Genomic DNA, 24,347 nt, shown 5'->3' on the forward strand with positions numbered 1-24,347 from the left:
CAATGCAGTAAGCAATATTTTCCTGCGCGATGAGTTGGGAGCAGAGCAGAGAAGAGCAGGATCTCGGGGCGGTCTATCAGCGGAAAGTGGGAGGAGCTGTGCAGGAGTCGGCCGGAGGTAGCGGAATCCCGTTGCACACCAGCAAGCACGCGACTATTGGGACGGGACTCGAGGTGGCTAAGGTGATTAGAGTACTGCTTAGACGCAACCCTCAAAGTCGCCAAATGCCGAGGACTGCGGTAGGGGCGGATGCTACGTCTGGTAGTGGTGTGACCTCAGCTCGCATCGCCCCCAATCTGGCGATTCCCCTAGGCTCGGGATTTCTGGACTTATGTCAGCTTCGGTCGTCGGTCTTGGTGTGTCCGGGTGTGTGGTGCCGGTGGTGTGATTTGAGTGTGCGGATGAGTGCCGCCTTGGCGCAGCTGGATGGGATTTTGACAGCGGAAGGCGACAGACAGTGTCTGGATCTCACCATGGAATGCAATGGATGGGTTACATGTGCGATGAAGAGATCTTGCCTGCTGCGGATTCCCGAGACGGGCGATGGCATGAAGACGGAGACGGAGGGGAACGGGGATGGATGCGGGCGGGGGGTCATTGCCAAGATGCAGCCAATGTTGATCTCGGAGCTTGGCGGGGTTTGGGAGGGACTAGGTTAGAGCTGTCTATCTGTACCGCCGATGGTGTGGGGGTGGTGTCGGGGATCGCTGTGGAGATCTTGCGGGCCCGGGCTCGGTGGAGTCCCGGGTCTGGAAGCTCAACGTCGTTCCTTCCCTGAGACCTCTCCTTCCTACGGGCATCTTTGGTAATTGTACACGTGACCCGACGTACCTTCCCACCTTCCTTCACCTTACCTTCCATGGCTGAGGCACCCTACCTTACACAAGGAGCCTATTCACCTCATTCTGTCACCAGCACACCCATCCGGCCACTTGGCCGGGTGGGTTAGACTCTGACGCAGAGTCGATAGTAAATGAAATACTCCAATGAAGCCGTGCTGGCCTGAGGGGCGCGCTGTTCGAATCCGAATAGGGGCGTGAATTATCGAGTAAGTTATCACCAGCCCCATCCCTTGTTCCTTTCTTTTTGCATTTTTCTCGTAATTCCACGTTAGGGATCTGCATCACCAGTTACAGAGGGCTCACATTTTTGATGGGAATCGACTTTGGAGCATGGGAATTGAGGCTGCATGGTAGATATATGTGGGAAGTATGTGAGTTGGACCTATGCTTTGCTAAGATAGTTCGTGATAAGCGGTTAACTGACTCCGTCCGTAGTGAGGTAGGTCATGCTTGGAATGAATGATCGGACAGCACTTGATAATCCAAGCCACCTATCAGGGAAATAACTGCAAGATACTATCTATCTCATACCGAAACTCTTCCCCCCCAGCCTCCTTCGTGGCAGAAACCGCCGCCCCTCCGATAACACTCGCGACTCGAGTATCCCGGACCATATGCTCTGCCCCCAACGGGTTGCCCCCTCTCCCTACGGCACCTCCTCATAGTCTATGCGCCTCTCAACGACCAGCAGCCACCTCCACGCGCGGTCCAGAGACGTTCTACGCCCCTGTCTCCTTCAAAAAGATGGTAGTCGCCCGGTTGGGGATCTAATCATCGGAAGAGGTACTCTGATAGAGGGAAGATCAAGGTAGAGGAGCTTGTGCGACGGCAAGACGAGCGTTTTTCTGTTCTACGCGCGGAGATCCGAAAGCGTACAGGTTGGCGAGAGCATCTTTGATTGCTACTTTAGTCAGAGGAGTATAGGATTTGAAGGAGAGTGGGAGCTTGGTTAGGGCGTTGATCAGGTGTGCTGCTGATACTCTTGTGCCGCCGTCGCCTTTGACTGTAATGAGATGGAATGATGCCCGTAAAATGCAAAATAACAGAACTATCAGCGATCTCCGGTGAGAACCGTCACCCCATGTTCGGTCATCTCGACGCTGACGGCGCGTTGATTCGGGAGCGCTTTCTTCCTGTAACTGCGGCTATCGCATGCAATCTAGAGGCGCCTCGATCTATCCATCCATAGATACTGGTTGGCCCTAAAAGCAAGTATCTACATGCGCTGCGTGGATACGACAGCAACTATACGGAAAGAGGTAACATCTCTCTTCTTGCATATGCTCGGAGATTGCGACATGCCCTGAGGAACGTAGGCGCCGGCCGCTGACTTCTCTGCATTTCATGAGATGAAGCCAGTCCCCTCGCCGGCTCGGCTCTAGGATTTCCCTGTAGCATCCGAATTGCTTGAGGATCCGCAGACCATTGAGAGGAGGCCGATGCTGGCACTGTACCCACTTGAGGTGCGATGGAGGGGTAGGCTTCGAGAAGGGTGTAGTCCATGTTGTTAAACATTTCAATCATGTTTTCTAGGGCGAGAGTCGCTACACTTCCGGAGAAGGTGACAGTTCTGAGGCATATGGTGCGTAGTGGCGATGATGATGGTGGTGGTAGGGGTGGGGGGGGGGGGCGCGTGGGTGATCGAGGGTTCGGTGTAAGTGACGGCAACACTGCTGGGATATCAAGACATCGGCTGAAGGCAAGGATTCATTTATGGACAAACATGGAAGATTGTGGAGTTTTCTTGGTCTTGTGCAAGTGAGAGTTGACAACGTTTTCGCTACGGTTAAGTCATCCTATGGCGGAGCTCGAATCTTGACAACTTGCACTTGCCCGATAGCAGATCTGATACCGAACATAATCACAACCTGTCTTTCATATAAGTGGCATGAGAGGAAGTGGTTTTCACGACTAGTAACATACAATCTCGCGTCAAAGACTTGAAGGGTGACGCGTGGATCAGAGGACGAGGTCTTTTGGACTCAGTCTCTCGTGGATGTCGTGCTCGTGCAACGACCCACGAGCCGGCTGTACGGGAGATTGAAAGTGAAGTACGAGAGTGATCAAGCGCGCTTGTAGCCATGAGTATTTATTTTCGGGCGTTCGCAGACCTATCAACACAAGGTAGCTGTAAATACTGTGGCTACTATGTCTTCGCAGGGAGACGGAGCCGAGCTAGATGAGAGGTTAATGCGCAGCGTATTGTACTTCCCATGGCTATGGCGTCGAAGTAAGGACCTTAATTCTGGTACATATTCCGTAGGAGATACAGTTTGTGACCTTCTGCATGCGAGATCTGCGCTGCAACCCAGCTTTCGAGCTTCTCCATAGGTCGGGTACAGTCACCCGGAATCGATCTTCCTCTGTAAGCGGTGGTGGCTGCGTCTGGCCCGCCTCATCTCACGTACATGCGAAGCTCGAACAATTTCCAAAGAGCTTGTGCAATAATAACAGATCAAAGCATTCCGTCCTTCGCTGCAAATGATTACATGCCTAGCTATAAGATTAGCTGAGAGTTCCTGGAAACCACCCAAGACAGACAGTAATGGAGCACTTGACTTTTGTCAGCGCATTGGGCACACCTATTCCCGCTGTACTTCTAGGCGATTCAGGCGCCTTGTCCGCGCTAGCAACATGTAAAATTGGGTGAAGTCACTAGGTTTATCGGCAAAGAAAGAAGCATGCCATCAGACTCCTTGCCCCCCTCCGCTGACAACTCTGGAAGAGCCCATTGAATTTCCAGAAAGCACTCTTCCAAGAGCTTCGATGAGATGTATTGCGTGGATGCTGCATTCCTGCACAACATTGGGGTTTGATCGCCCTGACTCACAGTGACCTTCACAACTAGACATCTTACCTCGCAACCATGGCTGGGGATTAGGACTATTGGGTGGCAAGCTCTACAACATCTTTATCCCTGTCCAGAGACTGAACGAGTGGACTTTTCGAACGTTTTTCAAGCATTTCTTAGACTGAACGATACAACTCCGCCAGTACAGCGTTTGGGCCCGCCCATGCAAAGTATGTAGTTACTGACAGCATTACAGAAAAATAGCGACTGAATCTCTCACAGCGCTGAAAGTCTCGTTGGACATTGTGAAACACACTATTCTTATACGATGGATTTTCTATCGCTTCAGTCGCCTCTGCCTGACCACTCCGCGACTACTATTCAGATGGGTAAGCCGAAGCCTTTGACCTAGGAGACTTCCCTGACTCTAAATGGAAATCTTTATCCTGAACTAACTTACGAGAAGTTGAGATCGAAACACCACAATGACTTTGGGATACTCGGGCAAGGCCAGTAAAGTCCGTTCCCTCGAATGGTGCAAAGGCCCTATTTCTCTAGTGGGGCGACCAAAAAGTCTGAGAACATCCCGCCTGCCCATCGGCACGTCCTGACGCGTCTTCCTCAGTTCACCTCAAACGCTCTTGACCTTAATCAAATGGACGCCGATACCGAATTGCGCGCCTTCGCGGCCCGGCTTCGAGGAGAACGGAGTTCTGGCTTCGAACTGAAAGAACAGGAACGAGTAGCAATTATTGCTCTTGTTCTGGGCGGCCGAAGCTATCGCAACGTCGCAGCGATTTTCGGCTGCTCGCTGGGCGCGGTCGCATCGACGGTTCGGCGGTACAATAAAGATCATACTTTCAAGGTAGCACCCCGGAAAGGCAGGCCGAAGAAAGTCTCGGCCGACACGTACGCGAATCTGGTACACATTCCTAGTTCTACATCTTAACACTTGAATAGACAACCAGTAACATTATGATTTGAGTCTGGATAATGGTTGGATTTGCTCGTCCGCTTGTCGCCAAGATTCCAATGGCGGCTCAGATCATGTGCTTATACTGGGCTTTCAACATGCTTTGAAGTCTTGCACGTAGACTGGATTCAGGGGAAACTCTTCACCGAGCTTAGTTCCGGGAATGCAGATCTGCAACGCATGATCTTTTCGAAGACATCACTTGTTGCTCGACACCAAGAATGGGAAATCTTTTTTCTCATTAATCGGTGACCTCGTGGAGTTCTTCAACCAACTCTCTTTACTCATCCGCATCACTTCCCAAGTCCTCAGCGAAGAACTCCTCGGCGGCTTGCTCGCCTCTCTTAGCCACGACCTCCACGGGCTCCTCCTCGTCCTCAGGCTCGGTGGAGACGCGCCTCTCAAGGTCGCCTGCCTCTTCAAGATCGGCCGCCACGAGGTCGGCGTTGGAGAGCTCCTGTCTCTTGATGACGATATCGGGCAAGTCGGCTACCGCCGCCCGGGCGAGAACGGGAGCCTGTGGGATATGGTATTAGTGACACGGCTCAGATATGAGAGATGAACGCAGGGGAGAGCGTCATGTGCAGCGTGGAATGCGGGAAGGATTTTGGGACTACTTACCACGGTGAGGGCTACGCCTGAGAGGCTGAGAGAGTTCACACCAGTAACGGCGACCAGGCCGACAGCGAAGAATGATTGAAACTGCATCTTGAAAAAGCGAATTGTAGATAGTGGTATTATAAGTCGATCGTAATATTAACTGGATTGAAGAGAAGCAGATCTGGGTTGGGAACTTGACACACAACCACCACAGGAAACGCACGAACTTTGACCTGCCTATATATCATTCATAGACCCGGGAGGTTTTTGGAGAGACGTGCGGTCGCCCACATGCCGTTCAAGCGAACATCTGAAGTTTTGCCAGATGACGAATTCGACACTGTTGGGAAACCAGCGTCAGTGTCAAAAGTATAACCGCAACAGTCCGTTTCACATGTTTTGACCAACCCCCCAAAAGGACAGGCCTAAAGCGCTGCAGCCCTGGCAAAGGTCCAGGCATGCCCGCCGCGGGGGAGCCAGCCTGAGAGGGGAACAAGGTCCTAGTGTACAGCTGCAAAGGACGGGCAACGCGGCCAAAAACTCTGACTGCCCGCGTCGCGGTGCTCTCGACCTGTCAGATCTTCGTCTCATGGATGGTGAGCGACCTTTCACAGAACTCTCAAACCCACTGACATCCTTCAGAATTCGCTCACTGTTCAGACGGGGGTCACTGAAGCTACGCGGGCCCTGTCAATCCTCCCTTCCCCCTCAGTAGCCCCCGGGCCACTCGTGGCCCCCCTAAGAGACTGGTGGGAAGAGGTGGGATGAGACCAGAGATTCTATGTGAGGAGGGGCCTTGGGGGCCAACTGCACTGTACATGGGCAGCTGTGGTGAAACAAGACAGGTTTCTGACGGAACTCTCGTGGTGCGACGTTTGTGTGAGAGTGCCAAGCCTGGGTTGCGCTGTTGCACGACCTCTCTCCAGGGATCCACTTTCGCCCTCGCCGTATCCGTAATCGTCAGATCGATTGCGGGAATTTGGGGGTGACAGTTGCCGGTTGCCGATTGAACGTCGGCATATCGGCATGGTTGAAATGCGTCGAAAGGCCTATCACTGTCGGCAATTGAGTTTTGTCGAGGGGGACTGTTGCTGAAATAGCCACTCAAGTAACGTTTTTCAACATAGCCCAGCCAATTTTGTCTGAGGTTATAAATGCGTTCTATACATCAATCAGACAACATGACACAATGCACTGCAGTGTGTAAAAAGCGCCTCAATCGTGAATTCATGTTCATGAGTTCGTAATAGTTCTCTTCATCATTCCAAGATGCCCAACGCTTAAAAAGTGTATGTGATGATCGCTACTCTAAACCCGTCTAAACCATCAAGGTTCTCTCTGAGCTCCTATAAGATGATGATGATTCTAGTACAACTCCATCTTTTCTAAATTTTCAAGATGGATCAATCCATTGGCAGGCTGTTAATTTGTCAGTACTGGATCAACGAATGCTAAGCATCACTGAAAGAAACTTACCGGAATGTATTGCCTCAACTTGACACCCGCTTGCCGGAACACCGCTGCCGTCTCCGTATCCATGCTGTATCCATGAGCATACACCACCTCGTCGATGCCGACCTGGCAGATCTTGATGCTACACGTCAAGCAAGGGCAAGTATCACAGTACAGCACGGCGCCCTCGCGGATACGCTCCCGGCCAGCCTCCAGCAGGGCATTCTCCTCGGCGTGGATGCACAGGCACGTAGCCAGGCCGACGCCAGACGAATTACCCGAGTTGCAGCGGGAGCAGCCGCCGTCGGAGCAGTTCTGCAGGCCGCGGGGCGTGCCGTTGTAGCCGGTGGAGATGACACGTTTCTCGCGCCCGACGAGGACGGCCCCGACGCGGCGCTTCATGCAATTCGAGCGTAGGGAGGCGAGCTCGGCCAAAGACATGAAGTAGGCGTCCCAGGTGGGCCGGAGGCGCACCGGGTTGGCGAGGTCGAGCTTGCCGAGCGTGGCGTAGAGGTGCGCGATGGAGGAGGAGGTGTTGAGGAGGCGGACGGTCGCGCGCGAGATGAGCGGTTGCAGGCCCTGTTTTGGGTCGTAGAGGTGGGTGTCTGAGGCGAGGGCGAAGGACTCGAGGGTGCAGTGGGGATTATGGAGGGCGCGGAAGCGGGCGTGGCGGACTGTCAAGGGAGCATCGACGGAGATGAGCATGAAGAAGGGGCGTCTGGAGAGGACGTCGAGGATGGCTTCGTTGTGGACGTCTGTGGTGACGAAGCGTGATTGCCATCGGGTAGTTACGTATTCCAGCAGGGCGTCGGCGGAAGAGAAGACGAGCTCGTCGGGGTAGTGAGAGTAAATGCCGTTGGTTCGCGGTTGTCCGCTCAAAATAGTCAGGGGAGCGGGAGAGAACGCAGGTTTCTGCTGCTGTTGTTTTGGCTCTCTGTCGGCGTTGCTGCTGATAGCCACGGCGGTATCTATGCTCCCTTCAGGGGCCCATTGAGGATGAGGGCATTCAGCCTTGGTATGGCCTTTCTCGTTGCAGTTGAAGCATGAGCCCGATGCCCCTCCCTTGTTCTTCTTCTTCTTGTTCTTTGAAGAAGATTGCTGCTGAGAACCGGAGGCATTGGTGCCGTTGGTGAACTGCGGGTCAGCTCGCTCCGGCTCTGGCCGGGGTTCCGGCACCGGGTCAGGTTTGGAGACCGGAGCCTCATCCCGGGGTGGAGTTGCGGCAGGGTCCGTCAGGCGGAGCAGTCTGAAGCCATGATGCTCGACCAGATATTGAGCAACGCTCTTCTTGCCGGCACAAATGCCTTAGGATTGTCAGAATGATGTTCGCAGTTGCTGAAGTGGATTGAGTTTTTACTCAGGAGTCGGTCGACTTACCACCACAGATTCCAATCAGCATCTTGGCCCAGGTACCGTACCAGACGAGATTTTATTGTAAGAGTAAGCACCTCAAAGGGGAAAATCGGAAAATTCGATCGAGTCTGCCTTTATCCGTCGATCGTCAACCTCCGATGTGCAGCGCTGCCGGTTGCGTAAACTCCTTAAAATCAACCCGGCAACAAGTGTCCAATGGAAAAGTCGCGATCTGAATTCTTTGCATGAACGCGTCTCCACGCGTAAAGCCGCTTTTGCAGCTCGGGCCAGATCATTTGGGTGTCCCCCGCGGATGTCGGGTCGAATTACTCCGATATTTAGCCGGCGGGACCTGCAGAGCATGACACAATCATCTCCCGTGGCACCGAGCGAGCTCCCGTCCCCCACCTTTGGTCGTCCAGCTGAGGTGGGCAGCCTGGCGGGGGAGAAGCTACCCGAACGGGCACCTGCCCAAGGTGTTTGCCCTATCATGCCTCACCTGTTAGACAACCATCTCACCCTCAAAGGAAGCTCTCACCAGCCTTGTTCTTGTGACTTCCTGACTCCGACAAGCCGCCGCTTGACTGCCTGTTCTCGTGACTCTTTTCAACTTGACATTTCCAAGCATCCCTCAGGCACAGCGACACCGCCCGGACCCCTCCGCTTTGTCCGGAGACTATACGGAACTGCGACCTGCCTGTTCCGTCATACTGAACCTAAGCCCTCTACGCTTTTGAGTCATTTCGACCTAAGTCGCGACCTGCTTTCGGTTTATTCTCCTACATACCCAGATCTCCGGAACACACCTAAGGGCTACAACGTTCTTCTGGAGTAAATATCGTAGCATAGCCCGAATACCGAGTCCAGGCGCAAACCATCGCGAAGACTGCCTGCATTTCCCCATACGAGCGCCAAAAAGCGCGCGTCCGCCACAGCTTGTCCACCATGGCAGCAATCCAATATGCGCCCTTCTCTTCCGAGATCGAATTGCCGTTTTACGCAGCCCTCTTCTCCTCAAAGCTCGAACATGACAAGCTAGACGACTCGGCGCGCCGCGTGCTTGGCCAGTACACTGCCCTGCCTGTCGAGCCAGGCCAGAGCTGCAAGATGTCCATTCTTGGGAATGCCCTCACTAGCGACCAGTAAGGCGCTCTCGCAGATCTTCAGGTCTGCTTCACGTAGATCAGGCTGGGACTGACGGGGAGAACAGGCCCAACGATGAGCATGTCCGCGCCGAGGGCTTCATCAAAAACGTCAATACGATCGAGGACTTCAAGAATACGGACAAACAAGCCATGCTGAAAATGGCAGCGAGACATGTAAGCCGAAATCGTAGTTGCATTAGTACCTGAGCGAGCTCTGACGATCGCCTTCCTAGGTATGGGACGCCATAAACGACGGCACCATCTACTCCGTACCATCCCTCCTCTCCTCCTTTACGATCCTCTCATATGCCGACTTGAAGAAATACAAGTTCACATACTGGTTCGCGTTCCCAGCGCTGCACTCAGACCCTCAGTGGAAGCGTACAGGACCGATCGGCCGCCTTGACCCTAAGGAGAGCACGGCACTGGTCGATCGAGTGGGCACATGGCAAGCCAACCGCGACAAGAGGCAGAACGGATTCTTCCTCGCCAAGAAGGCGAGAGGTGTGGATGTCAGCGACTTGGATAAGGATGCGAATAGCGACCTCCACGACCTCAACGATACGTTTGGCTATGTGTGGGAAGTTGCCAACCTCGGAGAGTTCGAGAATGGCTTCTTCGACGACGTTGCCGAGGAGGACCGATACGTTTCATTTGTCGACCCTTCGACGTACCCCGAAAACCCTTCGTGGCCATTGCGAAACCTTCTCTGGCTTGTTCGGCAGCGGTTCCGGCAGACCAAGGTCCAGATCTTGTGTTACCGCGATATCAGATCTAGCAGGCATGCGGCTAGAAGCATCATTCTGCCGTTAGAGATGGATCCAGTTGAGCCACTTGCGGTGGCTGAAATGCCCAAGGTCACAGGCTGGGAGCGAGACGGAGAGGGCAAGCTACGAGCTAGGATCGCCAACCTCGGGGAGTACATGGACCCAACACGACTGGCCGACCAGTCCGTGGACCTGAACCTCAAACTCATGAAATGGAGGATTTCACCAAACCTGGACCTGGATACTATCAAATCCACCAAATGTCTATTGTTAGGTGCCGGCACGTTAGGAAGCTACGTTTCCAGAAACCTCATGGGCTGGGGTGTACGGAAGATTACATTTGTGGACTATGGACGCGTATCGTACTCGAATCCCGTGCGGCAGCCTTTATTCGAATTCGAGGACTGCTTGGAAGGCGGAAAGTTCAAGGCGACGCGGGCGGCAGATGCCCTCAAAAGGATCTATCCCGGTGTTGAGAGCGAGGGTCACGTTTTATCGGTTCCCATGTTGGGCCACCCGTTTACGGACGAGGCTAGGAGTAAAGCGGACTACGACAAGCTGAAGCAGCTGATAGACGAGCACGACGCAATCTTCCTTCTGATGGACAGCCGAGAGTCGAGATGGCTCCCAAGTGTTCTTGGCAAAGCAAATGGTAAGATCGTGCTCAACGCAGCGCTGGGCTTTGACTCTTTCGTCGTGATGCGGCACGGCGCTGAACCAACCGATGTTCAGCCAGAGGACAAGGAGCGCAAGACACTGGGTTGCTACTTCTGCAACGACGTAGTCACACCAGCCGACGTGAGTATACCGTGACTTCTCGAGTTTTCCTCCCACTGACAACTTGCAGTCGCAAAAAGATCAGACCCTGGACCAACAATGTACAGTAACCAGACCCGGTGTCGCGGCGATCGCGTCAGCGCTGCTCGTTGAACTGTTCGCGAGTCTGCTTCAGCATCCCCTCAAGCAACACGCGCCGGCGCCCCAGACGTCGGCAGACGAGAAGGACCCCGTGGACCATGCCCTTGGACTTGTGCCTCATACCGTCCGCGGCTACCTGCATAACTTCAACAACAAGGTCATTCGCGGAGAGTCGTACCCTTGCTGTAGTGCGTGTGGCCCACCGATTTTAGAGGCTTACCGAAACGACGGCTGGGGGTTCGTCAAGAAGGCGCTTTTGGAGAAGGACTTTGTCGCCGAGTTATCTGGGCTCGCAGAGGTTCAGCGGGAGGCCGAGAGGCGAGCGGCATCTATGGATTGGGAAGAGGAGGAAGATGGAGCGGATGACGGGGATGGAGAGTTGATTTGAGAAGTCAGGCTCTCGTGCAATATACGAAGTATGGACGAATCTTACAATGAGCTTTCACGGCGGGATAGACGAGGCGTTCGAATCCGGGATAGGATACTGGTGGCGTTTGGCATTCATAGAGTCCCTGTTGAGACTTTCTTTCCCGAGGATTTCAACTCCTAGTTTAGCCAGATGGGCGGAACATCATTTTCAGCTCATGGATGAATACTTTTTGAGCAGCTGATAGACGGTATTTCAGTCCACCCATCCCACGGTGATTTCTCATCCACCGAAATTCACGCATGTCCACAACAGAGCTCAGCGCTCACTGCTCTATCTGTAGGAACCTGCGGATAAGCATTGCGCAAACTTCGGGCCTTGATGCGAGAGGTGTGCAGATGACAGGGTTCCCCACACTAGCTGATCCTCTGCTTCCCGCCCGTGACCGAGAATGCAACCGTTCAATGACCCCCGAATCCTCAAAGTCCTGTGTTGGACTAACACATTTATGCGGCCGATACCTCCGACTCTGTTAACGACCTCGAACCTTCCAAGTACCAGCAACCTCCCCCGGCTGTTTTTCCACAACAGCCGCAGCTTCCCCCTGACGGCACGCCCAGGTTCCCGAAGGCGCTATGGGCTACCTGAGCGTGGCGGAGGATTACCTAAGTGCGCTAAACCACGGGGTGTGCATTTCTTTTAGTCAGGTGTGCCGGGAGGTAAGACAGAGAGCAAGCGACCATTCCAGGTTAGAGGTAACACTGTGTTCCGTCCGTATTCATCTCGTCGTCGGCCGCTCTCGTGCTCTTTTTTGATATTATACCATCACCTGTATTTCGTGACTCTTTTCATCCGCGTCTGTTAACCCATCTTTGTTCTTGTTCCATCGGAAGATGTAGAAAAGCCGTCGAGAGCCTGGTTTCTACGTATCGAATGCTTTGAGACTGTGTTTGGGGAGCGTGGGACGATTCTGGTGATTTGAGGTTGGAGGAGAGAAGGACGACGACCAGCGGCGGATTCATCGGGAAACTCGTTTCTGAGTCCGAGACTCATCGCCATCGTGTGTGACAGAGGTTGAGTTCGCGTTTTGATCACTACGGGCGCGCGAATACCATCTCTGTGAATCTGCACTCGCTGCAAAAGACGCTCACATCCGCGGATATGCTGCGCTCCATCATCCGGCGCCTGGCGTCGGATCAGCCCGAGTCCGTCAACGACTACATCGGCGTCGTGGTACCGCTGGAAGAAGCCCACTTGCATAGTCACTCGGCCCGGACTGGCAAATGCGAATTCGAGGAACGGCCGAGTGAGGACGAGGACGACGACGGAGAGGATGACGGCAAGGCCCAGAGTGAAAGCGCGGGGATGCTGGAGATGAGCGCCGCCGAGTATACCATCGAGGGTCTCAGAAAAGAGGTTAGGAGAGGTGGGCAAGGACGATGGACTGAGTATGAGTGTGAGTTTGAGATCTTCGACGAAGCATTTAAGAAGAACCCGATGGGTCGGTGAGATGGGTACTGATGTGGAGGACAGTGAAATCGAAGCTCATCAACAAGGCCATTCAGGATATTGGCATGGGGCGGTATAACTGGCAGCTCTTTGTCCTTTGTGGATTTGGCTGGTTCGCAGATAAGTGAGTCTCTCTGTCACCTTATGATGAGGATAATGCTAACCGATTTGCTAGTTTGTGGATGCACGTAAGTTCAGCTTCAGCCTGGTTCCCATAAGTAGCCATGGAGTCTCCAAAGATACTGACAACAATTTCAGGGTGTTGCACTCACTCTCCCTTCTCTGTCCGCGGAGTTTGGCATCTCAGAACAGCGTGTGCGCTACACGACGTCGTCAATATTTCTTGGACTCTGCTTTGGGTCATTCATCTGGGGCATCGGCTCTGATGTCTTGGGTCGTCGCATCGCCTTCAACCTCACGCTTCTCATCACGGGCGTCTTTGGCATTTTGTTGGCCTTTGCACCGACATGGGGCTGGGTGAACTTCCTCTTTGCAGCCCTCGGTTTTGGCGTCGGCGGAAATCTGCCAGTGGATGGAGCACTGTTCCTCGAATTCTTGCCGGACGCATCGAGCAGTCTACTGACGTTGCTGTCGGTGTGGTGGCCGGTCGGGCAGCTGTCTTCGTCGCTGGCGGCGTGGTATTTCATTGCCAACTGGCCTCCCGAACAGGGATGGCGGAGATTCGTTTTGACTATTGGGCTGATTACATTCATCATGTTTGTTGTTCGGTTCTTCGTATTTCGTTTGTTTGAATCTCCAAAATTCTTGCTCTCGAAAGGGCGCCAGTCGGAAGCTATTGCCGTCGTACATGGCATCGCCTTTCGCAACGGTGCGAAGACTTGGTTGACCGAGGAGGTCCTGGATGCAGTAGTCGATGGCGTGGCAGACGAGGATGAAGACCATTCAAGGGCTGGCCGCTCAGGAGTGTTCCGCGGGTCCGGCGTCGCCGCAAACGCTCTCCGCGAGAGAATGAAGGCGTTTTCCGCAGACCGACTTCGGCCACTCTTCAAGACTCGGACCCTCGGCCTTGCCACTGTGGTGGTCTGGTTCGTTTGGGCGACAATTGGCATGGGCTATCCCCTCTTCAACGCCTTCCTCCCGCAGTATCTCTCCCATGGCGGTGCTGCCCCTCCGCCCGAGGACTCCCCAGATGCAGGAGCGACACCAATCACGCCAGACACATATCGAACCTACGCAATCACCTCCGCCGTAGGGGTGCCAGGCAGCCTGTTGGCAGCCTACCTAGTCGACCAGAAGTCCCCTTGGCTCGGGCGCCGCGGCACGCTCGCCTGCTCGTCTTTTGTCTCGGCCGTCTTCCTCTTCATGTTTGTCAAATTCGGCTCCTCCCCCGCTTCTCAGCTCTTCTTCTCCTGCGTCGAGGCTTTCTCCCAGAATATCATGTACGGCGTGTTGTACGCCTTCACGCCGGAGATCTTCCCCGCGCCGGTGCGCGGGGCCGGAACCGGCGTGGCGAGCTTCTTGAACAGGGCCATGGGGCTTTTGGCGCCGTTGTTGGCGGCGAATATGCCCGGGGATGGGGTCACGACGCCGATTTATCTGTCTGGGGCGTTGATTTTGGCGGCGTTTGTCGGGATGTGTCTGATTCCCATCGAGACGAGGGGTCGGCAGAGGTTGTGATTGTTGGGCTGTTTGAATGTAAGGGTAAAGGAGGTGTGGAAGTTCCCTGATATACAAGATTTCTTAGAAACAAGCTTTGAAGACCTGCGATTGAACACCGAGTGCCTCGGTCTTTCTTGTTCTACATGATCTACATCAATACCTTCGCAAAAGCATCCCCTAGCCCACGTTCTACCAACCACCCTTCCATAGCCTTCATATCGCCCTTGTTCGCCCTCTGTCCTCTCCTCTCACCTACAGAGTCCGTAATCTCTGACATATCCGCAAAGACCCTCTTCGAAATGTCCTTTTCGCGATGCCTCTCGCTAACCTTTTTATGATGTGCAGGGATATCGCCCCAGCTCTCCGTCTTGATGAACTTCATGTAGTCGTCGATGCTTTGCGACCCGCCCTCCAGACACAACAATCCAGGTTTCCCGGCGTAGAGGAAGCCCGTGAGGTGGTACGCGGGCGCATTGATGATGAAGTCGTCGCGCTTGGAGCGGGTTGAGATGGAGGGGAAGTAGAACCACACCCGCACCATGGGACCTGCGTCAGCTGTGGCAGCAGCATTGGAGACTGCGGACTCGGCTTCTGCTGCTGTTTTTGCTTCTTCGAGGTACGCTACTGCTGACTCGTTTATTGCGTCTATGATGCTGAAGAGGTCGTCGTCGCCGTCGGGAATTTGGGTGTTGAGGTGGGCGGTTGCTGCGCGGTTGAGCCATGCTGGTTGGAGGATTCGGACTCTTATACGAGGCGCTTCTTCTGGTGGTTCGTCGGCTTCGTATGAGAAGGGTACAGTGATGTCTAGTTGTAAAAGTTTTGGCGATAAGGGGTCTTGATCCGGTTCTGGGACGGTGAGTGTGAGTAATATGGTCACTGTTGGTGCGCGGCTCAATAACAGATTTGTGGTTTCATCGCCTTGTTCTATGTGTGTTTTGAGGAGTTGTAGCGATTGTTCGGATTCCTTGTCGATTGAGACCTCATCCTCTGTGGGGTACATTGCTGTGAGGAGGTCGATTTGGCCGATTTGGTGTTCGATTAGGTCGGGTGGTAAGAGGTGCCATGATGATGCGACTGCCATTGTGAATTAATCGCTGTTAACTAGCCGTTGAATCTTGAAGTTCGCGACTGCTAGTTCCAGTATCTTGGTTCTCATGACTTCCTCGTAGTATAGGTCAACCTGCCATGACTTGGTGAGTAATGGTTCATTCTGAGATATTTTCGAACCTCATTTAAGCCACACCTTTCAGCCACATGCGCCACATTTGGGAGATTCTCATGATGCTGGGCAGCTTTATGAATTATATGATTAATTGGATGCTCAGGTGGCCTTGGAGCTTATGGAGAAATATTCCTATATCACTGAGATTGTGGATTTCACCGGTTGTATAGGCAACGTCTGACCGCGTCCCCGTCTCGTAAGGGGCACAAGAAACAGCCACAGCAAAAGACAAGCAGTCGGATCTCACGCGGGAAGCGAGAATAACATCCAAGTAAAGTGTGAGGTGGTGTGTCGACCGCCGAATGATGATTTTCTACCAAAAGAGTACACACGCGTCTAATGTCTGCTCTATCTATTACCCTTCGCACCAGCTGGTGCATCGACCCTGCGTTTCTGGAACTGCTTGCCAATCGCATCTCTGACCATCGGGTCCGCCCTAATGGTGTTCTGAACCAACCAATCTTTGACCTTGGCACGCACGCTGCTGAGCGCCTCCTTATCGCCGATAAACGGCGTCATCTCCATCTCCAATAACCTGCTCGTCTCGCCGTCCAGACCGCGGGCCATCATCTCGAGCCGCTGTAGGCCTTCATCGACTGCGGCCGCCGAGCTCTCGGCCGCTTTTTGCGCCGCCTGGCCCTGAGAGTTCAGCAGAGGACCGAGCTGGCCGAAGGCGATGTAGATCGTGACAGCGGCCTGACGAGCGAGCGACACCAACTGGAACTGAAGATAGGGTGGGCGGCGCAGGGTTGTGCTCAGCACTGTGTTGAAGATGGCTAGGAATGGCGGCATCTCGGGCCGAGTAACAACGATGAGCTCCGCGACGAAGAAGGTGAGAAGGATAATCCACCGCCAGTATCGTCCCCAGTCGAGGTATCCCAGCAGACTCAAGCCGTAAGTAGCAGCCGCCGCGATGCCGTAGTACGGGATCGTTCCCTGCATAATGCCACGAGCGACGAAGTCGTGAATGGTCTTGCAGCCCTGCCAGGCGCCGACCTCGGGACCGAAGCGCTCGTAGGCGAAGCGACGGGCTGGGTCGGAGAGGGTCTCTGAGGCGGTCTTCAGGTGCATGAAGCGTGCAGCGGCGGCGCCAGTGTCAGCGCCATTTGTGCCTGCCTTGTCTGGATGGTAGACGGCCGCCAGCCGGCGGAAGCGAGACTTGATTATGCGGACGGGGGCACTTGCAGCGACGTCGAGGTCGGTGTAGAAGGTCCCTTGCAGGCGGAGGGTGCGGTCGGCCTCAACAAGGGTGTAGAGGAGGTAGAAGGAGACGACGAGTATGTGGATTCGGCGGCGGTGGATGGCATACTTCGCGGTTCCGGGCTGAGGCTTGGGATCACCGGCGCGGATTGCTAGACCGTAGTAGATTGCTTGGACCCAGCCGGTGACTAGCTGTGAGGGATGTCAGTCGTTGCGATGCTCAATGTGGAGGGGTTAGGTCGTGCGGCAGGTATCGCGTACGTTGGGCAAGAAGGCCCAGCCTAGAAGGGAGAGAACGTTTGACATTGTGATGATCTGCGCATCCCTTTGAGGCGGTCCAACTATCTTGTGGAACGACGAGTAAGGAAGAAAGATCGCGACGTTGTCGACGGAAACCTGATCAACAGTCGATAGATGTGATGTCAATTCGCGACCGAGCTTACTGACTTGCTGGCGTTTTCGACCAGTGTCAACTGCCAAGAGCTGACCTCATTATTTGTGGGACTTAAGCCAGGGCCTGATCCCTGCCATATGGGGGACCAGCGTTTCGCTTATGTCATCTGAACTCATCATCTCATCTACCATCTGCATGAATATTCAATTTCGCAACTTGGAGGTCATCACGTGGCTATTTGACATCCTTTGGAAAGCCCTCGTCTTCCCTCGTCTCCCACTCTGAATTTGATGGAACGTTCCGTTAGTTTCCAACTTTTTATCCTTTCAATCCGGAATTTGAGCGCTGGTCAGGGGGGACCGGGGCCCCAAAACTCTTACACTCGTCTTGTGTCCTAGATTCGTCGATGGCGATATTTGTTTCTCGTCTACACGTAATGCCAATCATCGCGGCCTTTGAAGTAGACACACAAACTCCTACCAGGTGTTGATTCACTAATCACTTCATGCTTATTCGAGCAATGCTTGACCGCCAATTCGAATGTCAGACTGGAGAGTTCGAAGCTAAAGTACTCCGCAAAGCCTATCTTAGCAGTCCCCACGATAGAAGTGGACAGCGAGACATTGGGGAAGATGAAAGCTTTGATCGGTCATAGGACTTTTTCAACTCTTGGCGGTCTTCATTCTACCCTAATCTGCGGTGGAAATATCGGCCGAATCTGTTTGACCGCTTAGAATAACTCAGACGTGAATACGACGAACCTTCTGCCCACCCTTCAAACTTCTCTATGCTCCAAGTTAAATTAGCGGAGATTTGTCCGACTAACTCGCTATCTTGTACCTCACAATTCAAGAAAGGAAAAAAGCAAGTCTATGAACGATTGGCTTCTGGAGTCTGGCGGGTCGATAAAGCTTGAGACAAAGCTTGGCACTGGCCTGTGTATCCTGCTTCGTGATCAGAAGGTTAGATTGCCTCAGCGAAATGTCTGTGTCATTAGCATAAAATTTCTGAAAGACGAATCTAGTCTTCAAGGCTAACGTCAGAGTCGGAGGCTAAAAGTCTGCACTGAGTCTGTTAAGATATCGAGACAACTCAGTTCTTGATCATTGATATCGACGATTGCTGAGAACATGTTGGCCGTGATGACACATTCCGACCGGACCATCCTCACTCTTCTTGTTGATGAGACCTTTTCGGATAGTTCCAATCCTCACTTCGTAATAGTCAATTTCACCCTTCACCCCGAGGTTTTGTTACCCAAGGTAGGTAAAAACCTGAAATGGGCGGGATATCACAAAGTGTCATCGAAGAATAAGATGATGGAGCTTGCTGCGGAACTTCTTGAGAGAGCTGTCTGCCTTTATTAGAAGATCTTAGTTTTAGGAAAGTCGGGAGAAGGTATGTGGCCTCTTGGCAATTTGTTGCATCTGTGAATCGTGCGAATTTTTCCGCCAACGATGTGGTCTTGAGCACATGTCTTGGTGCACGAAGATAGGATCAGTCACTCAGACAAGAATGCATTCTCCCCTGCAGAGTAAGCATGATTGAGAGTCGAGATACCATGAGAAATATCAGATTATATGATCACTAGCTTCTGCAAGCCCAGAAATTTGGTAAGATGTAAACATTCAGCATTAAAAAAGTCTGTCAAAGACTTTTGCAACAACGCGTGCTTATCTCAGGCCGTGAATATCGAGTCTAAGACTCATGCTTCTCAATCATGTACCGTTCCGAGTCAATCCTCCTATACAATCTGACTGGCTGAAATCACTCCAACATTTCGGTCGACGCTGATGGTATCATTTCTACACTCCGTGCTTACTCAGCCCCTTCTTACTTGGTATCATGATAAAATCCAAAATTAATCGCACTTTGAGCCAATAGTACCACTGGCGTCGGCACATACACCGGAGTTCTGAGCCTGGATGCAAGAGTCCTTGAACTCGTTGCCGCCAAATCCAGAGACGTACCGTGTCCGGCCGCCATCCTTAGGAGCAATAGTTGCGCAAACCTGATGACAATGTCAGAATCATGCCTTGAAATCAATTTGAGGAGGTCCTATTCGACTTACGTGCCACAGCATTGTGGTGTTAACGTTTTGCGGGTTGTCATTCTCGAAGATCTTTTGCGATGTCCGGTAAACATCGCAGGCCTTTTCCGTGAGACACTTATGAGATACATCATTGATAACACAGTAGCATTTGGCGTGTTCGTTTGCAAGCGCACTGGTTTCGTCAGTCATGATCTAACTAAGCTTGGGTTGCGAGCGGTGCTGACTTACACCGGAAAGACGAGGAGCGTCAATGAGAAACAGAAGAATAAAAGTCTCGTAAACATGTTGTTGGATGGTGTATTTAAGGTTGACCACGAGAGGAGCGAGGAGAGCAACTGAGGAAGGTGAGAGTTGAGTGTAAGACACAGTGATCGGTTGCGGGAATGATGTGAGGTTAACAAGTACTGTAGGGCTGGGCCGAACTGTGGTCTAGACTAAACTTATGTACCTGCATCTGCTATTTGGAGTGGACGCGGGCGTAATTTAGGAAATGCGGGAGAGTTCAATTGCCATTTGAGTAGCTCGACAACTAGACCAGATAAGGATGGTCCCTGACGCGTGGATCAATCCGACTTAATAAACTAAGGAAATGTCAGGATAATGGCAGCAGCTTGGCCATTGCTCTGGGGAGTTCTCCACCACGATAGGGAATGATCCGACCTGAATCATGTTCCCCCCGTGGCATCCGATGATCCCGCCGTTCCATGACGCCGGGCGGCTACTGCACGCCGCCTTGTCATACTACCTCAATTAACAATATGCGGGTCATGACGGACGAGACCGCCCCCAGTCGTTGGTATTCTAGTTCGGTCTCTGGAAAAAATCTCGTATCGCGGGGTGATGTGACAGCTGAGAGCCTGAAAATGATAAAGATGGGACGGCGTTTGCGCGAGTCAAACTAAGCGGGCACTTGGGCAGAAGCTTGGTTGCGGCTCAGACAACGGCCGAGTGTTTGATATAGAAAGGCAAAATAAATTGCTAAGCCACTTAGTACGAGCAGCATTGATCAACAGATCACGGGACCTGAGCGAGACCGCTTATCACTTGAACCATATTCCGCAAATAATATTCGCGGAAACAAGCAGGTTCCCAGATCCATCCCCTGGCGACGCGTGACTAGTTGGTTAACTCCATCAATTGTCACGCGGCGATATTGAGTGACACATGTTAACCTTACTCGTATTTTCCCGTGCCTTCCTATCAAGCTTGAAGCAGGTCAACAAAAGGGGGGAAGACGTGGAGTTGATGCCCGTGCATGCGGAGGAAGATAGTCGCGTGACAATGCGGGCAGAATGGAACAGACTTGAGAGTCGATCAAAAGCAGAAGATGGCAGGCAGAAGAGTAAGTCGGCCGAAAGTTGCAGTTGCAACTAGCTGTCAACGCGAGGTTTAGGAAGTCAGAACGAGGCTGCTGAATCAGAAGTTCTGACTTATTGAATACGTAATCGAATGTGAAAGATGTAGCACTGAGACGTAATATCATTAGGAATTTGGGATATTCTGCGAGCATTCCCGCACACATGAAAAAACAATTCCGTCACTTGAGTAGCCATTACTAAGGCTCTCCAATAAACAATCCAACGACCTTTCCTCCAGCACAATGGCTCTATCTGGTTCTCCAATAACCTCGCACTCCTTAACGTTGGTTCTGGACGTTGTTAGAAAAGCCTCAATCTATGGACAACCCGGATTTCTTACATGTAGTCTATGCCGAGTTATCTTGGGTGCAGGCGTCAAGTCTTTGCGTCGTGAAGTCATGGCCTTCAAAAAGATTTGCTCCCCAGCCCTCCCATCCAGTAACGACCTGATCGCTAGGCAAAGGGTCGCAGCTGTTGGGGTTGATGCCAATGCGGAACTTGAATGGTGCGGAGTTACCGCCAAATGTGACGTTTGTCAACGCTTGGAGGTTGCCCTTTGCGTCCTTGGAGTTTTCGATGGTGCATTTCGTACCGGCAGGAAATGTTCCACTCAAGCCGCATCTAACGACTCCTGCAGGTTCGTCCCATTTGAGCCACAGCCAGTTGGTATCGGCCCAGTTGTCACCCCAACAGCAACTGTCAGCTGCTGCAATAGTAACGTATGCTGAGGTCGCAAAAATTTGAAGAATAGACGTAGAACGCATGATGGAAAATAGAAGAACTAGTGCCGAAGGAAGTTTTGGAGAGTTTGGTGATAAGTTCGACGACGGAGGATAGTTCCGTCTGTGAGTGCTGGGTGCTGTAATACTCTTATCAGACTAATGACGCTTGGACGGGGGAAGAACGTCGGACGAACGGTAGAGGCTGTGGGAACGGGAGGCCTGGAAGGCTGACAGCAGGAGATTGACTCAAAGTGTCTCTGGGCAGCAATTAACTAGTAAGCCTCGAAATAAGTTGTCGAGTAATTCGCAGCTTGGACCGGTTCCGAGGAAACACGAGGGACGTTGAGGCGTAAATTCGCGTTGGCAGTTTAACTACTTCAACTCATTTGGCTCCCAATCTACCTGGACACGCCGCGTTATCTTTAATCAAAGAAAGTTGAACGCCGATCTTATGTGTACCTGATTCATGTCAGGATAATACTTGCAAAGCCATCCTTCATCAAACCTTGTTCCTGAAGGCTGGGTCGTGGCTTTAGCGCAGTTTGCGGGGAACCCGAAATCATGCGAGCACGTCCCCAAAGAGGCATCGAGCAACGGCGGCAACTCGCCGAAGTGGGTGAAGGTGCCTTTTATTTACTATGCCCTGGCTTCTTGCTGTTTTCCGAAAGCTAGTGCTCGACACTATTGTCTGTCTTTCTCTTGTTCGTTCGCGTTGCAGCTCGCAACATACAATCATAATGGTTCTCTTGAACCTTGTCACTCTCTTTTCACTCGCCGTGAGCGCGTCTCCGGTTGCATCGATCCCGCGTATTGAGGCTCAAGTGCTTGATGAACGCGCAAATCCCACCGTTGACAGTTGTTCCTTCCATTCCGAAGATGGGTACGATACATAATGTTTCAAGAGTTATCTATAGACATGCCACAATTGCTAATGTCTTTGTCACCAATATAGCATTCAGCCTGGGTGTTGGGAGACTCTGCAGATGAACAACCATCTTAACGTAGGCTCAGATACATAACCGTGTCTATGGTGTCCATACTGACAATATGACTAGGACTGGTGGTCCAAGAACTCTGCTAGATGCAAGACGGCAGAGAAGGGATTTGCTGAATGTTATCTCGATTCAGCTGTATGTTACACTAGACCACCATGTTCGTGCCCAGGTGCCCCGACTAACACCAGCACAGGGTTACATAACGTGGAGCTGTGACTTCATTGCCCTCAATGGATGCACGCCGCCCCCGAGTGGCCGCAACGCCGATTATGCTTCATACCAGGAGTTCTACGTAGGTTCTACAAGCTTTGCAAACGCTCCAATTTTGCTAATAAAGTTTTGATAGGTCTTCTGGAACATTTATTGTGAGCACTCGTGCTATTGGCGGCCTGTGAAACTTCACTGACATCATCGCGACATTAGCCATCAATCTTTTCTTCACTAATTATCACCAAGCCCTCCTGAACGGCCAAGCTACCGCAATGTAAGTTCGCGTTGGTGATGATATGATGCTGGATTGCTGACTCTTCACCAATAGTGGTGCGGTCGCCGAGATCGTGAAGACTGTTTCGCCACCCAAGACCAAGAACCCCAAAACCCCTCTATTCGGACCTATCTATGCCGTTGCACTTGGTCAATTTGCTGTAAGTATCATAACTCATCATATACGAGAAAGTGATAGTCCTGACAATCAAAAAGGCTCTGGGTCCTTTGCTCGGTAGCTCTCTCGCCGCTAGCATGGTCTTTGCTTCTCTCACCGGTGCCCTCGGTGGTGGAGCTGGTTTGTTCAACATTTTGTTTCCCACCAAGCAGGTCCAGGAGGTCCCCTGGGAAGGTCTCTCAGCTGCTCTTTCAGAGAACGTCAACGAGTACCAGAAGAACGTTGGCGAGGCATTGACTAAGATCCAAACCGACTTCGACACATTCTACTCTCTGGTTTCCAACGGCGGTTTCAGCCAGGTGGGAAAACACATTCTACAGCCAACATCGACTCGAAGCGCTTAGACTGACCGTTTTGCAACAGAAAATGAACACCAACCTGCCTGAGAACACCGATTTCATGTACCACAACCTTCTAAAGTGGACTTTCAACCAGGCGCTGCAGCAAGCAGACTACTTTGCCGTCAAGAAGTGAGTTCACGATTCTCCTCGGAATAACCCAAACTTGCTAACTAGTCTATAGCCCTGGCGTTGATCCCCGCAAGATTCCTATCGACCCGTACGACTGTACTAACCTGGATACCTACGGCACCTGCGGCCCTATCTGGTACGATGGCAAGGATTCCTATGGCCTTGCGAGAGCAAATGGTACGTTACATTTCCACGGATCGTAGCCGACGCAACTCTTACCCATACTGACATTATCTACAGACATTGGCATGGACCAGATGAAACCAATTCTGGACGTCGCATTCTCCAAGAACTGGACCACGCCGCATGAGCTCTACATCGACTCCCAGCAATGCCAAGGCAAGAATGGCTCCGAATCCTTTGATGTGAAGGATCTGTCACTGAGTTGCGCCGTAAGTGCTCATCTGTTGAATGCCCCTTCTCTTGACCTTTTTCGCTGACCACAATATGCAAATAGTCGAACATCCCCGTCTGCGAGTTCAACTTTGACTACAACCCGTATCAGTCGCTCATTGATCGCACCAACCCGCCCGAGTTCAAGAACTGCCCCAATCAGAGAGGCTATGGCACACCCATGTTTCACAGCGATGATGCCGGTGTTCCTCTTTCGTATCTTGGCCCCTTTTTGGTACGTGCTCCTGCAAAATATCATTAACTCAACCCAACTCCTGAGTCATGACACTAACAATCGAGTCAACAGATGTCCGGTGTCATCTATAATGAGAAGAGTGGTTGAGGTAGATTACTTTAGTCGGAATTCCTCGAGACATCATAGATACCAGGGATTCTCCTCGAGAGTATTAGACGTACGTTGCGAATACTGCGAAATGACTCAAATGCTGGAAACGGCCGAGATGAATTGATATGTTTAATTTTTGAATTGTTCCATCTTGTTTGCAATACTGTGGTATGACTGAGTACAACTGCGTAGTCTG

The 24,347-nt window shown here is 52.2% G+C and overlaps 12 protein-coding genes across 12 annotated transcripts; 5 read left to right on the top strand and 7 right to left on the bottom strand.

Annotated features, from left to right (window-relative positions):
- Nucleotides 1-1,301: 1,301 nt before the first annotated feature.
- On the top strand, nucleotides 1,302-1,613 carry CPAR01_03776 (uncharacterized protein; the record flags this gene model as incomplete). Its single annotated transcript, XM_060488062.1, has 1 exon — nucleotides 1,302-1,613. The coding sequence occupies one exon, from the start codon at nucleotides 1,302-1,304 to the stop codon at nucleotides 1,611-1,613; it is 312 nt and encodes a 103-aa protein (XP_060352268.1).
- Nucleotides 1,614-2,087: 474 nt separating this feature from the next.
- On the bottom strand, nucleotides 2,088-2,366 carry CPAR01_03777 (uncharacterized protein; the record flags this gene model as incomplete). Its single annotated transcript, XM_060488063.1, has 1 exon — nucleotides 2,088-2,366. The coding sequence occupies one exon, from the start codon at nucleotides 2,364-2,366 to the stop codon at nucleotides 2,088-2,090; it is 279 nt and encodes a 92-aa protein (XP_060352269.1).
- A 1,922-nt stretch (nucleotides 2,367-4,288) lies between these two features.
- CPAR01_03778 (uncharacterized protein) lies at nucleotides 4,289-4,582 on the top strand (the record flags this gene model as incomplete). The annotated part of the gene is made up of 1 exon (XM_060488064.1): nucleotides 4,289-4,582. The coding sequence occupies one exon, from the start codon at nucleotides 4,289-4,291 to the stop codon at nucleotides 4,580-4,582; it is 294 nt and encodes a 97-aa protein (XP_060352270.1).
- Nucleotides 4,583-4,886: 304 nt separating this feature from the next.
- CPAR01_03779 (uncharacterized protein) lies at nucleotides 4,887-5,314 on the bottom strand (the record flags this gene model as incomplete). The annotated part of the gene is made up of 2 exons (XM_060488065.1): nucleotides 4,887-5,123; nucleotides 5,228-5,314. 2 exons carry the CDS (start codon nucleotides 5,312-5,314, stop codon nucleotides 4,887-4,889), a joined length of 324 nt encoding a protein of 107 aa, XP_060352271.1.
- A 1,257-nt stretch (nucleotides 5,315-6,571) lies between these two features.
- CPAR01_03780 (cytidine and deoxycytidylate deaminase zinc-binding region) lies at nucleotides 6,572-8,057 on the bottom strand (the record flags this gene model as incomplete). Its single annotated transcript, XM_060488066.1, has 3 exons — nucleotides 6,572-6,625; nucleotides 6,683-7,962; nucleotides 8,036-8,057. The coding sequence occupies 3 exons, from the start codon at nucleotides 8,055-8,057 to the stop codon at nucleotides 6,572-6,574; spliced, it is 1,356 nt and encodes a 451-aa protein (XP_060352272.1).
- Nucleotides 8,058-8,956: 899 nt separating this feature from the next.
- CPAR01_03781 (ubiquitin-like modifier-activating enzyme atg-7) lies at nucleotides 8,957-11,229 on the top strand (the record flags this gene model as incomplete). The annotated part of the gene is made up of 4 exons (XM_060488067.1): nucleotides 8,957-9,153; nucleotides 9,222-9,330; nucleotides 9,390-10,721; nucleotides 10,771-11,229. The coding sequence occupies 4 exons, from the start codon at nucleotides 8,957-8,959 to the stop codon at nucleotides 11,227-11,229; spliced, it is 2,097 nt and encodes a 698-aa protein (XP_060352273.1).
- A 1,140-nt stretch (nucleotides 11,230-12,369) lies between these two features.
- Nucleotides 12,370-14,355, top strand: CPAR01_03782 (major facilitator superfamily transporter; the record flags this gene model as incomplete). The annotated part of the gene is made up of 4 exons (XM_060488068.1): nucleotides 12,370-12,664; nucleotides 12,742-12,841; nucleotides 12,893-12,905; nucleotides 12,976-14,355. 4 exons carry the CDS (start codon nucleotides 12,370-12,372, stop codon nucleotides 14,353-14,355), a joined length of 1,788 nt encoding a protein of 595 aa, XP_060352274.1.
- A 130-nt stretch (nucleotides 14,356-14,485) lies between these two features.
- CPAR01_03783 (uncharacterized protein) lies at nucleotides 14,486-15,418 on the bottom strand (the record flags this gene model as incomplete). Its single annotated transcript, XM_060488069.1, has 1 exon — nucleotides 14,486-15,418. The coding sequence occupies one exon, from the start codon at nucleotides 15,416-15,418 to the stop codon at nucleotides 14,486-14,488; it is 933 nt and encodes a 310-aa protein (XP_060352275.1).
- Nucleotides 15,419-15,907: 489 nt separating this feature from the next.
- Nucleotides 15,908-17,065, bottom strand: CPAR01_03784 (DnaJ domain-containing protein; the record flags this gene model as incomplete). Its single annotated transcript, XM_060488070.1, has 2 exons — nucleotides 15,908-16,951; nucleotides 17,021-17,065. 2 exons carry the CDS (start codon nucleotides 17,063-17,065, stop codon nucleotides 15,908-15,910), a joined length of 1,089 nt encoding a protein of 362 aa, XP_060352276.1.
- A 1,949-nt stretch (nucleotides 17,066-19,014) lies between these two features.
- Nucleotides 19,015-19,490, bottom strand: CPAR01_03785 (uncharacterized protein; the record flags this gene model as incomplete). Its single annotated transcript, XM_060488071.1, has 3 exons — nucleotides 19,015-19,164; nucleotides 19,225-19,378; nucleotides 19,435-19,490. The coding sequence occupies 3 exons, from the start codon at nucleotides 19,488-19,490 to the stop codon at nucleotides 19,015-19,017; spliced, it is 360 nt and encodes a 119-aa protein (XP_060352277.1).
- A 1,421-nt stretch (nucleotides 19,491-20,911) lies between these two features.
- Nucleotides 20,912-21,328, bottom strand: CPAR01_03786 (uncharacterized protein; the record flags this gene model as incomplete). Its single annotated transcript, XM_060488072.1, has 1 exon — nucleotides 20,912-21,328. One exon carries the CDS (start codon nucleotides 21,326-21,328, stop codon nucleotides 20,912-20,914), a length of 417 nt encoding a protein of 138 aa, XP_060352278.1.
- A 695-nt stretch (nucleotides 21,329-22,023) lies between these two features.
- Nucleotides 22,024-24,148, top strand: CPAR01_03787 (uncharacterized protein; the record flags this gene model as incomplete). The annotated part of the gene is made up of 13 exons (XM_060488073.1): nucleotides 22,024-22,166; nucleotides 22,239-22,287; nucleotides 22,342-22,416; nucleotides 22,475-22,573; nucleotides 22,628-22,646; nucleotides 22,705-22,765; nucleotides 22,820-22,925; nucleotides 22,981-23,241; nucleotides 23,306-23,412; nucleotides 23,465-23,589; nucleotides 23,653-23,804; nucleotides 23,870-24,040; nucleotides 24,113-24,148. The coding sequence occupies 13 exons, from the start codon at nucleotides 22,024-22,026 to the stop codon at nucleotides 24,146-24,148; spliced, it is 1,404 nt and encodes a 467-aa protein (XP_060352279.1).
- Nucleotides 24,149-24,347: the final 199 nt, after the last annotated feature.

Source organism: Colletotrichum paranaense, assembly GCF_030867605.1.
Source record: "Colletotrichum paranaense strain IMI 384185 chromosome Unknown Scaffold_3.1, whole genome shotgun sequence".
In the NCBI taxonomy this organism is placed as follows: Eukaryota; Fungi; Ascomycota; class Sordariomycetes; order Glomerellales; family Glomerellaceae; genus Colletotrichum; species Colletotrichum paranaense.